Genomic DNA, 15874 nt, shown 5'->3' with positions numbered 1-15874 from the left:
GAATTTTCCGAAGAAAACTCTAAAACCGACAAAAATTGTGTCGGCTATAACCGATAGATAATATATTAATAATGAATAAATAAAAACATTTTGTGTCGGATAAAACCGACAGAAAATATATAAAACTGACAGAATTTGTGTCGGCTATAATCAACATGGAATATATTAATAATAAGTAAAAGTGTTATCTGTTGGATAAAACCGATAGCAAATATATTAATAATAAAAAAATATAAAAAGTTCATCATCTCTTTTATCATTTTTCCGTTCTAATGTTCTGAGCTCTTCCCTTTTATCATTTTTCCGTTCTAATGTTCATTCTCATGCCTATGTGGTTTATCCCTTTCATCCCGGTAATTACCTTTTTCCCGTTCTCTACACCCATTCTCAGGCTTACTTTCATTCCTCTGGCTGCCCCTGTTTCTCTCTATCAACTCCCCTTCTTCATCAGAACTTTCTCTGCCTCTAGGATCCCTCTTAGTGGACTTTTCCCTACATCTTTATGACGCTCATCATGTCGCTTAGTTCTACTTCTACGATGACAATATTCACCTCTCGCATCATCATCACTCGAATCACTGCTATATCTTCAAGCCATTATCTTATACAAATGAAAACTTCAAAAGAGACTAAAAAACCAACAGCTCACCAATTTCCACCACCCGTTACTCAAATCCCTACCATAAATGACATCACACCGTTAGTGATTACGCCTATAGTGGTGCTGAAAGATTCAACACAAGTATAATGCACATAATTCATGAAAACTTTCTCGACTGTGATACTAGAGAGGATGACACGTATATAACCATCCACAATGAGCAAAATTACCATATGTTGTATGCTTGATTTACTTAATTTCGTTGTTCTGTAATCACACATTCGCAATTTTTGGGTGTTTGAATTTCACTAAGACGAATCTAGATTCCAGTGAGATTGAAAAATAACCACTCTTTCACTTTTCCAATTAAGAAAATAGAAAACAGTATACAGCGTTAAAGGATTTAAGCTGCAAATTGAAATATGAGTTTTCAAGAACAACAAGAAATAAATTCCACAACTTTATATATATTTAACGCCTTTTACAGAACAACTAAACCCTAAATCGCTAAATCGCTAAATCATGAAATTATCCAAAAACCCTAAAATCGTACAAAACTGAAAGAAGATAAGGATACATGGGTACGGAGGTGCTTCAATGAAGGAGAAAGAGTGGAAGAGAAAAGCAATGGAGATCCCAAATCACACACAACATTCAAACATCAAACACTTACACAATCAACGGAAACGACCACCATTAATAGAAGAATGAGAAAAGCAATGAAGAAAAAGAGAGGCTCGCTCGTCTTTCTCTTCGGTGCTCTGTAACGGGCTTCGATTGGACTTTGAGGAGCAAAAGAGAGGAGAAAGAACAGATGAAGCAACGGCACAGAGAAACAGAGAAAGCAAAAATCCAAAAACCATGTAACAGGGAAGAAGAAATGTGCGTGTACGATGTTTGTATGCGGTGGGTTGGACGACTCTAGAGTTGTATGCTCAACAAAAAATATAAAAAGGAGAAGGAAATGAGCAGAGGAGAAAAGGGGGAAGGAAGGAAAATTTTCATTACTGTCGATTAAAACCAATAGAAACATTTTTTTTAAAATAAAAACCGACAAAAAAGAAAATGACGGCAAAAATCCCCCAAAAAATTTGTTACGATTTTAAAAAATAAAATAATAATTTTTTGGTTTAATAAATAATTAAATAATATGTATTTAAATAGAATACGTTTTAAAAATTAAATAAATAATTGTTTGGTTTAATAGATAATAAATAATGTAAAATATGCGATAAAGAAACGAAAAAATAATTGTACAATGAAAATGTCATCACACAAACTAAATATTGTCTAATCAATACTTGAGAAACCTAAATAAAAATTTAGCACAAATTACTTTTCCCACTTCAAAATTTAGGCAAATTTAACGAAGATATGCATTCTACGAAACTAGTTTCCATGATCTAACCGCCAAACTTATTTGTAGATAATACAAGATTGCATACATAAAAAATCGCAAAAAAACAAAACATTAAGAGATTAGGTAACGGAAACAAAAGTTTTTTACGGTTACAAACGAAAAATCACAATTTAACGATTATATTAGCTCCGATTTTAATGATTTTTTATAGCTACACTCCTCTACCCTATAAGAATGCAATGAATAAATTTGATCTTCTATTTAAAATATTTACACTAGTGGATACCACAAAATCTTATTTTATACTTAATAGAAGTATAACATTAATTCTTAAGTGTTTAATTAATCTATTGTTTTGACACGATACACATTCTACGAAACTTTTTTCAATGATCTAACCGTCAAACTTGTTTGTACACACTCCGAGATCGCATACATAAAAAATCTCAACAAACAAACATTCAGAGATTAGGTAACAGAACAAAAGTTTTCAACGGTTATAAACGAAAAATCACAATTTAACAGTTATTTTAGCTCTGATTTTGATGATTTTTTTTACAGCTACACTCCTCGACCCTATAAGAATGTATTGAATGAATTTGATCTTCAATTTCAAATATTTACACTAGTGGATACCACAAAATCTTATTTTATACTTGATGGGGAAGTATAACATTAACTCTATGTGTTTGTTTAATCTACCGTTTTGATGTGATACGCATTCTATGAAACGTTTTTCAACGATCCAACCGTTAAACTTGTTTGTACACACTCCGAGATCGCATACGTAAAAAATCGCAAAAAACAAACATTCAGAGATTAGCTAACTGAACAAAAGTTTTCGATGGTTATAAACGAAAAATCATAATTTAACGGTTATTTTAGCTCCGATTTTAATGATTTTTTTTATAGCTACACTCCTCGACCCTATAAGAATGCATTGAGCGAATTCGATTTTCAATTTAAGATATTTACACTAGACACTAGAAGATAACAGTTCATCTATCACGGTGGATGCCCGTGGTAGATTGCAATCCACCACGGAGATTGCGCCCGTTAGGTATCAAGACGTGATGAAAAGTCTTAATTTATACCACGGGCAAAGAGCGTTGTTAATTAGATACTAATCACGGACCAAGCTCGTGGTAACTCAAAATCTAACACCACGCGTTATGGCCATTGTGGTTTACTAATTGACCACGGCGAATGCCTGTTATAAAAAAAAATTCAAAATTAAAAAAATAATAATTTAAATATATAAAAGATCAACAAATTTGCACATTTACTATAATACAATATTTCATGAATAATCATATACTCAAAATGTATTACAAGACGTACAAAGCTAAAACCACCACTGATTTGTACTACAAAATACTACACTACACATGAAGCATCAGATAGGCCACTAATAACAAGAAAATCATCACTTGAAAGACTTCACTTTTTCTTGAACACATCCAAACGAAGTCCTTTGAAGTGAAATACTCTAACCGTGTTTTGTTACCTTATGAACAATTGAAACAAAAAAAAAAAAAGTAAAATTACACAATTGTTGGCATTGAAAATGAGTAAGCACCCACAACAACAAAGAGATTCAAATAGGGCTGGGTTCGGTTTTTTTCGGTTCGATTTTTTCTCAAAACCGAAACCGAACCGAAATTTCGGTTCGGTTCAAATTTTTTTCAGTTTTTTTCGGTTCGGTTTTTTTTTCGGTTCGGTTTTTCTCGGTTCGGTTTCGGTTTTTTCCGGTTTTTTTTTTTTTTTTTTTCTCCCTCCAAAATTATTTAAAAAAAAAATGGAAATATGAAAGTTCACTTCACATTCAAAGCCACTTCTTCAAAGTCATCCACATGAAAACCTGTAAAGAAACCCAATTAGATATAGGAAAGAATGAAGCTCTGAAAATTTGATTACCAAAAAAACCCCAATTAAATATTGAAACCGAGAGTAATCTCACTAACTCTAATTGTAGATAGTAAACTAAAATTATGCAATACAACAAACTGAAGCCAAGCCAAACAAAATTAAAGCACAACCCAAAGGAAACAAAATTAAAGTACATAGAGTGGCAGAGTGCTATGGGAGTAAAGCCAAGGTAGATCGATAGAACACCAAACGAAATAACTACCCCTGAATTTCATGAAGGATTATGCAGAAAAGGCAGGATTATGCAGAAAATGCAGAAAAGGCAAAAATGTTGATGCAGGATTATGCATATAAACATTTGCTATGTCAGTGTGTCTCATGTCAGGGAGTAAAACCAATGTTTATAACCAAAATCACAAATGTCTGAATAATGTTTATAAACCAAAATTAAAACAATGGTTATAGCAATATAGCACCCAATAGAAATGTCTACAGAGTACAGATTATAACCAATGAAATCGAATATTACCAATTCAGAAATCGAATATTACAGTTACTACACAAAATTCACGATCTTCGTGGTAGAACACAATCGAAAAATCGAGATACAAAGCTAAATTTAAGCAATTCTTGGAGAAATTGGCGAACACAGTTCCCTTTCGATTTCCCAACACTGGATTCATCAACTACCAAAAATCTGACAACCAAAATGCATAAAACACTGAAAAAACAGTAATCAAACACGAAAACAACTATTCAAAACATACCCATTTCACCAAAACAAAAAATAAACATACCCATGAAGTTATTTTCGAGGTCACCCAGTTCGACTTTAGATCCATCGATGACGGCTGTCCTTGCTTGCCCTAGATTCTGCAATTTCATATGGGTGTAAACAAACAGAGGATTAGAACTTTAGCGAAAAGGGTTGAATGATTTCTCAGAATCCAAACATATTAATAAATTTCCCATAAATAAAAAAAATAAAAAAACAAATTGGAAAATTGGAGAATCAGACCTCCATCTTCTTCTCACCAAGTAGCCCATAACAAAACCTTTTCCCCTTTGCCCTCTTTCTGCGGCTCTTCTTCTTCTCCTTCTTCTCTTTCTCTCTCTTTGTCTGTATGCAAGCTGTGGGGAAGAAGAAGTAGATGGGAGGGGCGAAGCGGAAGGGACCAAGCGGAAAGAGGCTCAGGGCCTCAGGCTGCGCGAGACTGCGAACGAACTCTGAACTGAAGAAGAAGAACTGAAGGCAGGGAAGGGAGGGAACGAGAGTCTAGAGAGAAGAGGCCAGGCGGAATGAAAAATAAAGGGTTTTGTTAAAAAGATTAAAAAATTAAAAATAATCTCACAAATCCTGGTGGCATGAGGGTTCGAACCCATGCCTCCAGCTTGTAAAGTTTCACTGAAACCAACTTGGCAACAGGTTCTGTTTTGTTATGATTGTATGACTAAACTATTTATAAATATTCAAAAAAATTATATATATATCGGTTCGGTTCGGTTTCCAAACCTCAAAAACCGAAACCGAACCAACCAAATTCGGTTCGGTTCGGTTTTGTAGTTTCGGTTCGGTTTTTTTTTCGGCCTCGGTCCGGTTCGGTTGTCGGTTTTTTTCGGTTTTCGGTTTTTTGAACCCACCCCGAGATTCAAACCTGGGCAGGAGTTATTTATTTTCCTAATCTTTTGGGAAAACTTTTACTACTAATCCCTCTTCTGGAAAGAGAGTTCATGCCTCCGTTACACCCATAATGGAGTACGCCGAAAGAATGTGGATGTCCGGCTTGTATCCCTTTCTCCAGAAAACAAAATTTTGAAATATGAAAAATCCCAATTCGTTCAACCAATGTTCTAGATGTATATTCTAGGAAGAGAGCAACATGCAACCGCAAAGAAAACAAAAACATAAATTGAAGATAGCAACGTGACATAAGGAGGGTATTTAGGATTGAAATCATCACCTTTTCCTCTCTTTTTTCTATTGCAAAAGTGATGAAATCGCTCAATCTTTTGCTCACCTTTACCTGCAGGATTTTAAAAAGTAAGATCTAAAAGAAAAAGAGAGTGTTGAGAGAGTTCTCCGAAACGTGAAGCTCGACCTTGGTTCTTCTTCAAACTAGGAAGGACATGAGGGAGACAACAATCTGGTCGACCTCGATTCTTCTTCAAACTGGAGAGAAGAGTGTTTGATTGATGAGATTAACCGTTTCACTTCCTTTATACTTTGGGAATTGTGCGGTGGTTGTGTGAAAATTTCAATTTTAAAGATGTTCAAAATTTTGGTTTGCCGCCTTCTCTAAATGTTTAATTTCAAGTAAGTATAAATGATTCTCACACATAATGTCCGTGGTAGACGAAAGAAAAGCGTTGTGGATATAAATAATATTGATCACGAGTATTACCTGTGGTAGATGTAAGAAAAATGATGTGGAAATTAACAATATTGATCACGAGTATTGTTCATGGTGACTTGCTATATTTACAACGTGCAGTATTGTCCGTAGTCATTTACTATTATTTTATAGCGGACTAAAATTTGCCTGTGATAAAAAGTCATTATTCATCACATGCTTATTATGCCTGTGGTGAATTTGTACTTTTTATAACGGGCTTACAAAGCCTGTGATAAAATTGTCATGATGAGCTGATATATTGAGTGAAATCTTATTTAATACTTAATGGAAGTATAACGTTAACTCTTAAGTGTTTATTTAATCTACCATTGTGACACAATACACATTATACGAAACTTTTTTCAATGATTTGACCGTTAAACTTGTTTATACACACTACGTGGTATTGTCAACCGATACGAGAGCAAATATTACGTTGAAATTAAGATGTCTACAATCTTTCAATCCCTATCATGTAGACATAACTATTAGAAATTTCAATCCCTATCTTTCAACCTCGAACTATCACAATTGCAATTTAATTTCCAACACCTATCATAGTAAAACAAATTAAAAAACAATAAAAGGTTAACAAAAATATGTTTATCTACACTCTTGATTATTTATTAAATTCAAGTTTTGTATATCCTCATAGCAATTAGAGTGAAATATTTAATTAATTAACATAATATATACCTATATTACTAAATATTACCAATTTATGGTATATTAAATATTGTCAATTTAACATAAATATTTAGAAATAATATTATCGAATTTCTTCATAACAATTTAAGTGAATAAAAATAAACTAATGGAACACAATTATTCCTAATTTATCTTACTAATTAAATTAAAATCTCTAAATAAATAAAGATTGAAGATGAAGAAATCCGAAGAGCAAGAGGAAGAAATCTAAATGAACAACAAATTGAAAAACTTTTGGTGTAAAAATAATAAAATAGTTAATTTCTATCAGTTATAACCGCCAGAAAACTAAAATAATAACCACCAGAAACTAAAATAATAAAATAGTCAATTTTTGTCGGTTATAACCGCCACCATTAACTTCAAAACCATCAGAATCTATTAAAAATATTTATAAAAAAAATTCAAAAATATTGGCAGTTATAATACTTTTATGGCAGTTGTATCCGCCACTAAATATCCGCTAGGAATTTATGTCGAATATAACCGACAGGACTTCATTGTTATCTGACACTAACTGAATAATGTGTCAGATATCTTTTATTCGATATAATGGCTTATTAAACCACCACCATCATCTGACACCTAAAGCTAATATTGTAGTAGTGACCCTCTCTATTTGGTCTTCAATGGCTACCGCTTCATGATCAGGCAAGCCAGCTCTTTCATTTGTGTTTTTTTGTATAACCATATAGTAACAGTTGGTATTAGAGCCATTAATTATATATATGATTAAAACCTATTAGGTTTAACGTTGGATTATATACATGAACTGCATGTTTAATCCAAGTTGTGATTGCATATGCTTGGCAACACCACCATGCTGTTTATATCAGTGTAAATTTTTTATTATGATCAGGTTGTATAATTATTCTGTTTTAAACAAGATTATTTCTTAATGATCTTATGGCACGAATTTGGACATATTAATCAAAAATAGCTATAAATCGTGTATCAATCCTATAATCATATAGGAATTTGGAGAAGCATATATATACATATATGCATATATATGTCTATTGTGCTATTATGTAAGTATTTACTGTATTTTGCAGTGGGATCTAAACATGGAGTTGAAGTACTATAGAATTTATATAATATTTTTCATAGAATTCAAGTATGCAATTTAAATAATGGTGATGATTGCTTCGAATTCCAACAGTTTTCCAAATTCCAAATTATACATAGAGTAAACGGCTGATTTATCTCTTGAACTTTCACTTAATTTTCGATTTTCCTCCTGAACATTTTAGTTGGAAAATTAAGAACTTTACCAATTTCCTCCTACTGTTAGTTTTTCATTCATTCCATCCAAATTTATGTTAAATGGAAGCATGTGCACAACATGTAAGGTAGTCTGGTTGCTTCGTTCTTTAAAATAATTAAAAACCCTAGATTTGTAAAATGTCGACCTATGCAAATATGTATAATTCTATAGTTTTTGTGTCTGAAAATCTAGTGAATTGACGATTTTATTCTCAAATGAAATCACGTAATGTGCACATGATAAGAGTTAATATTAATTTGGATAGCCTTTTTATGCTGGTAGTTTACGCTTATACCTATTATAATTACATAATAATATATGGTTAGGTTGATCGCATTTTTATGCAGGCCTTTTTTATTGCATATAATATGTTTTGGTCGAACCACCAAAGTTTGGAGGTTGCTAGTATTTTGATCAAGCAAGTACATGTAATTTTTCAAAGCCATTTATGTATATAGGTTGTCACTACTATATTTCTTCTCGAAAAAGATTTAAGTCTGAGTCTCATTTAATTTCCAGAGACATCAAACAAGCACAGAACGCGTCGCAACGTTGAAGCTGGCAAAGCTTGATGGCAACGAGTATCCACTTTGATTTGTTGCAGATCTTGACCGTAGATTGTGGCAAATGTGGGACCTCACTTCAAATGCCAGGTCCGAAATCATCAATAATTATAAAGAACGGTTCCAACCAATTATTTCTAAAACATTAAGAGACCTCATCCATTTGTGACTCACAATGTCCGTAGGACTCGATGCACGTTTTAGTGTATTTTGATCGTCCTTGGGTTAGGTTTAAGATTAATTCAAGGTTAGTTAATCAAAATTAATTATACGTATTTATTTTTTTTTATCAAAACAAAGCAATTATAATTGCGGTTATAAACTTAACCAAGGTTGTTAGAGTAGTATGAATTTAGTGTAAACTTCAAAATAAGCTAATCGCGCTCATTTCATTTCCTATTCTACCGCCCAGGTCTATTAGAGTGATACCATGCTCAGGAACCCATTTAAGTGCAAAGTTTTTATTTCAATTTCTGACAATTGAATCTGACCCACAATTCAATTTTTTTTTTTTTTTCCTTTACAATATTCTAAACAATGTATCTTTAACACGGAAAAGTGATATGAACTTGAATGACACCATTCCTTAACCAATTGACGTAATGCATTTGCAACATGTTAATTTTATTAGTTTTAGTTGGCTTAGTAAAGCCACCTATTTCCATGCTTTATTTGTCCAACCAGTCGTGCTAGGCCAGAAGATTTTTCAGAACCACCAAAATAACTCCATCACATGCAGCTTTGATATGCCTTTTAACTAATAATGCCTCCACCTGCTATCCTCTCAACCACCCTATGCAACCCCATATTTAATACCCAAAAAATAAAAAAAAAACCTACGTTTTGTCTTCAAATAGTAAAGCAACACCAAAGGGGTCAGTAATTTATTAAGTTTGGGCATCAGATTGAATAAATCAAACGATATAACGGACATAACTTGTGTGATTCTCATTTCCTAATTTTTAGTGCATGGGTAATTAAATCCATAAAACCAGTTGATCTATCATTCAATGCCTAAACACAGACTCCACCTTCCCTCTGCAAGAGGTAACTTCTAAAGGGCCATTTTCAAAATCACTTTATAAGTTCTATTTACACAACACAAAGCACTTCTGTTTTTCACAACATGGAAAGCCTTTTCTTGAGAGCAGCAGCTTTTGGTTTGGTTTTGGCTTTTTCGTTTGTGATTGGAGGAAATTATGCACAAGAGTCAACCACACTTGTTCCGGCAATCATGACGTTTGGAGACTCTGCAGTTGATGTGGGCAACAATGACTACCTCCCTACCATTTTCAAGGCTAATTACCCTCCTTATGGAAGGGACTTTGTGAGCCATCAGCCTACTGGGAGGTTTTGCAATGGCAAACTGGCAACTGACATCACTGGTAAGTTGAAAATTTAGCTTCCAACAAAAGTTCTTTTGTTATTAACAATATTAAACAGTAATTAATTGCTTCTTAATTAGCATAATGGGCAACTTAATGTTGATCTGCATAAGATTTTTAGTTAACAGAACTGAAAGTTTAAATTGTTAGTGAAATTAATGACTGTTTGATTGCATAGCCAGTTCGACTGTTTTGCTTCTTTTTGTCTTTTGCAGCTCAGAATTTTGAGTGCTTTAGATTAATAATATGGTCACTTTAGCTGCATTTGCGATTAAATTTGTTAGAGGGAGCATGCTAACTGATGATATGATATGGTAGTTGATGTGTTAATTAACAGTTGTCGGTAGTAATTGACACATGATTTGATGTAATAAGTGCGCATCAACTGCCTCGTAAGTCTCTAATGTGGTTAGAGAATATGATTTTTCTTGCATTATTCTTCGTGATCATAAGGAAATTTAACTGACTGGTAAAAATCTAATCTTTGTCTTTATATATGCAGCTGACACTCTGGGGTTCACTACTTATCCGCCGGCGTATCTTAGCCCACAAGCATCAGGGAAAAACCTTCTGATCGGTGCCAACTTCGCTTCAGCTGCATCCGGTTACGATGAAAAGGCAGCAACCTTAAACGTAAAATTCCAATCTTATTTATAACAGTAGTCTATGCTATGAACTTATATATGTATTATGTTTTTATATACAAATGATACCCGGGAGGGCATTTTGAACACAGGATCTCAGGTGCAAGGATAAATGCTGTTATATATATGTTAATGTCGTAACTTTGATACAATTGAACTTGTGTGGAATGCAGCATGCAATCCCATTGTCCCAGCAGCTGCAATATTACAAGGAATACCAGACAAAGCTTGCCAAGGTAGCAGGCAGCAAGAAAGCGGCATCGATCGTCAAGGATGCTCTCTATTTACTGAGTGCAGGAAACAGTGACTTTCTTCAGAATTACTATGTCAACCCTTTTGTTAACAAAGTCTACACTCCTGACCAGTATGGCTCCATCCTTGTTGGTGTCTTCCAAGGCTTCGTTAAGGTGTATATCTTCTCACTGCTCCTCTTAAATAGTTCTAATCGTAATAAAACGATAATTCAGTTATTGCACCCGACTGTTGCCTCATTTAAGTGAATCTCACTAACATTAATACATCACTTGTCACGCGGACTACGTTAATTAAGTAATGGAATTTTGGTTAAATTTCTATTTTAGATTTCTGATTGTGAAACTAATGGCTCGTTTGAGGAGATGGTTTGATTCAAAACTAATTTACCTTGTGATTAAATCCGCGAGTCCTTTTTTTCAAACATGTCGTCCGAATGGATCCTAAGGTTTTGCTACGCTTCCTTGAAAACTAGGATTTGTATCACTTGGGAGCCAGGAAGATCGGTGTGACCTCACTCCCTCCATTGGGTTGCCTTCCGGCTGCAATCACCTTATTTGGAAACCATGAGCAAGGATGCGTCGCTAGAATCAACTCTGATGCCCAAGGGTTTAACAAGAAGATAAACTCCGCAGCAGGAAATCTCCAAAAACAACTTTCCGGTCTTAAAATCGTCATCTTCGACATTTACAAGCCGCTCTATGATGCCATTAAAGCCCCAGCAAATTACGGTACTGAACTACGTCTCAACCTGTAGCCTAACGAAAAAATATATCTACTTGAGAAAAAATATATGCATACGGATAAGAACCTATTATTTTCTCTGGTAATCTTACAGGATTCACCGAAGCGAGGAGAGGTTGCTGTGGAACGGGAATTGTAGAGACAACATCACTGCTGTGCAACCCCAAGTCGATCGGAACTTGTTCTAATGCGACTCAATACGTGTTTTGGGACAGCGTCCATCCGTCTGAAGCCGCTAACCAAGTTCTAGCCGATGCATTGATCCTCCAAGGCATCTCCCTCATTGGATAAGGGGATTATATGGATCTTTCTATATCTCAAAAAATGTTTAAAGACTGCTACTACTTGCTTTTAGATACTGCTAATGTTTGCAAAGATGGCGACTCAAAAGCTTAATAAGTTGTATGCAATTTGTTAAGTTATCAAATGGTTTATAAACTGTCTTGTTTTGTTAATTGAGAGAGAGAGAGAGAGAAACATCATGTTCTAATTGATTACTATTGAAGAGAATTACAGATCCAATTAGTCAGATTTAAGCTAAACGTTTAGCAAATCTTTTGCAGTGATTTGCAAATTTACCAAAAGAGAGCATCAAATGCTTTGATAGGACCTGTAGCAGTAAAAAGCTATATGGCAAAAGGCAAAATGACACCGGCTTTGAGCTCAAGTAGCGGCCACCCTTAGCGAACATGGACGATCTTTGCTGGTCCTGGAACCATTTGCCACCTTCAAAACTTGAGCTGCTGCTTTCTCAGAACTGTTCAACTCCCACAGCATTCCCGATGTTCCTGTTACCTGTGCTGCACGCCCAGGCTGGAGAGAGACACAGCAGATAACAACAATGTTATAGAGTCACTTGTCAATGAAACATAAAAATCCTCTGAATCGAAAAAACATGATTACTCAGAGACCTCAAGGTTCTCAACAAACAAGCCGCGTCGATCCCTTAGAGTTGTCTTCGAGTTGGAGCTACCAGTGATTGATGCTTCTGTGAGAGGAGCTCTGCCTCCTGTAGTTGCTGATCTTGAACTTCCTGCAGCAGCTCCACTCTGTTTGTAAACCTTCTTCCGGTATCCTGTAGCTTCATAACCTCCATGATTCCAAGAGTTGGTATGATCATTTGAGTTAGCATATGTCCTGGACTGTTAAAAACAGGCGAAAGTAACAAAACAATCAGTTCAAGCCACAACAAAAGCCAGCATTATAACTTGAGACACTTTCCTTGTCGTACAAGTAACAAAAACTGAACCTACATTCTTCTGGAAATTCTCATTCCTAGTGCTGCTACCCCACTGTGGTTGTCTGCTTAGAACCTGTGACATCATGAATCAAGTAAGAATAATTAACACTAAATACACACATGCAGAAACACACACAAACGATGAGGCTGATTAGGAAATAAGATGGATTACTTACAAAAGGGTAATGCGCATCAACATTAGTACCAAAACTTTGATGCATGACTGGCGGGCATAGTAGAGGAGCCGTAGGAGGCCTTGGGGAAACGCTGTACTGGACCGGGTGCAGGGCAGGCCAGTTTGGAGATTGCAAAGATCTTTGTCGCAGCTGAAGAGTATAGTAATCTTGCAAAGCCTTGCAGCGATCTTCTTTTCGTTGAGCTACAGACACATAAAGTTTTCTTCCTTCAAACATAGCTCCTGAGAAAAACAAACTCAAATCAGACAGGCATAAACCAAATATAGGCTTAACAGATGCAAAAGCAGGAAAAGACACAACAAGATCTTGTTTACCGTTAAGATTACTGAGAGCTTTTGCAGCTTCTTGAAGAGTTGAGAAGCAAACAAAACCAAAACCTCTGCTCATCCCGTTGCCATCACGCATCACCTTCGCCGATAGAATCTTCCCAAGGGCACTGAAATGTTCTCCTAATTTGCTATCATCAACAGATTCAGCTAGATTCTTAACATAGAGATTCGTAGACTCAAGTTTCTCAATCTGACTGTTCAGCATTTCCTTTTTACATTTTAAAAGCTTTTCCCTCTCAGCTTTCTTTTGAGCCCTTCCTACAAACAAATGTTTTGATCCTGATACACATTTTGAGTTTGTTTATTAGAGAAAGTTGCAGTCACATTTATACTATCAACAAAAAACGCTACAACATGATTAAGTTACAGGTTTACCCAGCAGTGCACCATTCATTCCCTCAACAGCCTTCTTAGCCTCTTCTGGTGACTCAAAGTTAACAAACCCGAAACCTTTTGACTTCCCTTTCTCATCCTTCATGATGACAAGACTATGAACACTTCCATACTGAGAGAACATCTCTCGAAGCAGATCCTCAGTTACATGTTCATCCAGATTTTTCACAAACAGATTCGTAAATTTGGATTCATCCTGGGCTGGTATCCTCTCACTTTTCTTCACAAATTTCGATACATATCTAATGAAAAATGAGGGAACAAAATTATTGACGAACAAATAATAATATCACTAAATGCAGAAACTATAAACAACACATGTAAATGCAGAAACTATAAACAACACATGTAAATGCAGAAACAACAAGAGAGTTCTTTATATCAATTATAATTAACAACAAATGCAAAACTAGTTTATCGATAAACATGTAACCATTAACCAATAATTAACAACAAATGCAAAACTAATTTATCGATAAACATGTAACCATTAACCAATTTATCAATACCATGTATGAAAGGGATCTCAACACATTTGACAAAACCATCTATAAACAATCAAACATCACAAAAGCAAACAAAATGACAGAATAGACAAGACAAAAGGAAACAGAGGGCTTACAACTTCTTCCCCTTAATGATTGTATCATTGAGAGCATTGACAGCAGCCATAGCCGATTCCTCTTTTTCAAACTGGACAAACCCAAAACCCTTGCTCTTCCCATTTATTTCGGCTACCTTGCAAGAGTGTATAGTCCCAAACTCCCCGAACATGTCCTGCAAGTGAGTGCTGGTGATTTCAGGGTCAAGGTTCTTCACAAAGACATTTCCAAGACCAGTTTTCCTTGGAACGGGATCCCTCTGACACCACATTATTCTCATGGTTTTCCCTTTCAGCTCAGTGTGGTTCAGACAAGCCATAGCCTTGGATGCTGACCAAAACAGACCGAAAGCTTGTCAAGAAATCTAACCAAAAAATCATACACGATAACAGAGGAGAAGAAATTAAGGACGCCGAAAACCCATTTCAGAAAAATGGAACAGGAAAATCCCAAAATTAAACCCTAATAAAAAAAATTTGGGAACCCATTTCAAGAAAGACATTCTTTAAGCACAGAACCATTGGAAACCCATTTATGGAAATTGAAATTCGGTTCTCCATTAGCAAGAATTCCCCAAAACCCTAATCAAATAGCTAGATTAACGAACCCTAGGGGCATCAGAACTAGAATAAAACTCCAAGAAAAAAACCTATTAAAAGAAACCCATTTCACAGGTTCATCCATGAACAAGAAAACGAAAACGTAACCAAGATTTAGATATTCACACAAAGAATTTCAGAGAGAGAAACAGAGAGATGTACAGAGAAGCAGAGCCACCATTGTTGAAAGAAAAGATGAGAGAGAGAGGGTGGGGTTTTTGGTTACCGTGAGAGTGTGAGTAGAAGTTGACATAGCCGTAGCGGAGGGACTCGCCGGAGTGAGAGTCACGGCAGACACGGACGGAGGCGATGGGACCGATGAAACGAAAAGTAGCGAGGAGGTCGTCGTCGGTGACGTGTGGGTCCAGGTCGCCAACATACAGCGAGAAATTATTCTCAGGATCGGCCGGCGCCTGCGGTCGCACTGTTACTGTCGGCGGTAGTGGAGGGGCTGGTGGTGGTGGCGGCACTGGGGTTTTGGGGTCTGAGAGCTCTGCCGCCATTTTCCTTGCAGTTCAAGAATTGCAGCTCAGAGAAGAGAGAGAAATTGAGGGAGAGAGAGAGATAGAGATTTGTCTGTTTGTTACAACGGAGAGGGAGGTGTGTGATACTGTACGGGTATAAAAAGCGATTGCGAAGGCGGGAAATTTCTGTACGACGTCGTTTTGATGAGGCGTTTTAAGTTCCTATACGATACAGTTGGCATCCAATCCACAACCGTTGAGAGG

General features: G+C 35.6%; 3 protein-coding genes across 3 annotated transcripts; 1 reads left to right on the top strand and 2 right to left on the bottom strand.

Annotated features, from left to right (window-relative positions):
- Positions 1-4396: 4396 nt before the first annotated feature.
- LOC125478707 lies at positions 4397-5197 on the bottom strand. Its single transcript, XM_048587143.1, has 4 exons — positions 5183-5197; positions 4849-5076; positions 4628-4703; positions 4397-4527 (listed from the first exon to the last, which is right to left on the bottom strand). The coding sequence occupies exons 1-4, from the start codon at positions 5195-5197 to the stop codon at positions 4517-4519; spliced, it is 330 nt and encodes a 109-aa protein (XP_048443100.1). The 3' UTR covers positions 4397-4516.
- A 4466-nt stretch (positions 5198-9663) lies between these two features.
- LOC103936382 (GDSL esterase/lipase APG-like) lies at positions 9664-12241 on the top strand. The gene is made up of 5 exons (XM_048587234.1): positions 9664-10146; positions 10649-10779; positions 10964-11197; positions 11518-11773; positions 11881-12241. Exons 1-5 carry the CDS (start codon positions 9888-9890, stop codon positions 12075-12077), a joined length of 1077 nt encoding a protein of 358 aa, XP_048443191.1. The 5' UTR covers positions 9664-9887; the 3' UTR covers positions 12078-12241.
- Positions 12242-12255: 14 nt separating this feature from the next.
- LOC103936381 (polyadenylate-binding protein 6-like) lies at positions 12256-15750 on the bottom strand. The gene is given in 9 exon segments (XM_048587233.1): positions 12256-12476; positions 12479-12599; positions 12698-12928; positions 13040-13099; positions 13203-13444; positions 13538-13831; positions 13928-14187; positions 14568-14877; positions 15373-15750. Coding segments are annotated over 9 exon segments (1953 nt in total). The 5' UTR covers positions 15650-15750; the 3' UTR covers positions 12256-12318.
- Positions 15751-15874: the final 124 nt, after the last annotated feature.

This window comes from the organism of the source record quoted next, unplaced genomic scaffold, assembly GCF_019419815.1.
Source record: "Pyrus x bretschneideri cultivar Hongxiangsu unplaced genomic scaffold, Pyrus_bretschneideri_v1 Contig26, whole genome shotgun sequence".
NCBI classification, from domain to species: Eukaryota; Viridiplantae; Streptophyta; class Magnoliopsida; order Rosales; family Rosaceae; genus Pyrus; species Pyrus x bretschneideri.
This window is presented reverse-complemented; position numbering and strand designations above follow the sequence as displayed.

Excerpts from the sequence above, each read along its gene's own strand:
- LOC125478707 (XM_048587143.1), bottom strand. Across the intron at positions 4,704-4,848 it reads TTGGTGAGAAGAAGATGGAG|AATCTAGGGCAAGCAAGGAC; the intron begins GTCTGATTCTCC and ends ATGAAATTGCAG.
- LOC103936382 (XM_048587234.1), top strand. The coding sequence starts at position 9,888 with ATGGAAAGCCTTTTCTTGAGAGCAGCAGCTTTTGGTTTGGTTTTGGCT. Across the intron at positions 10,780-10,963 it reads AAAAGGCAGCAACCTTAAAC|CATGCAATCCCATTGTCCCA; the intron begins GTAAAATTCCAA and ends TGTGGAATGCAG. Across the intron at positions 11,774-11,880 it reads TAAAGCCCCAGCAAATTACG|GATTCACCGAAGCGAGGAGA; the intron begins GTACTGAACTAC and ends GTAATCTTACAG.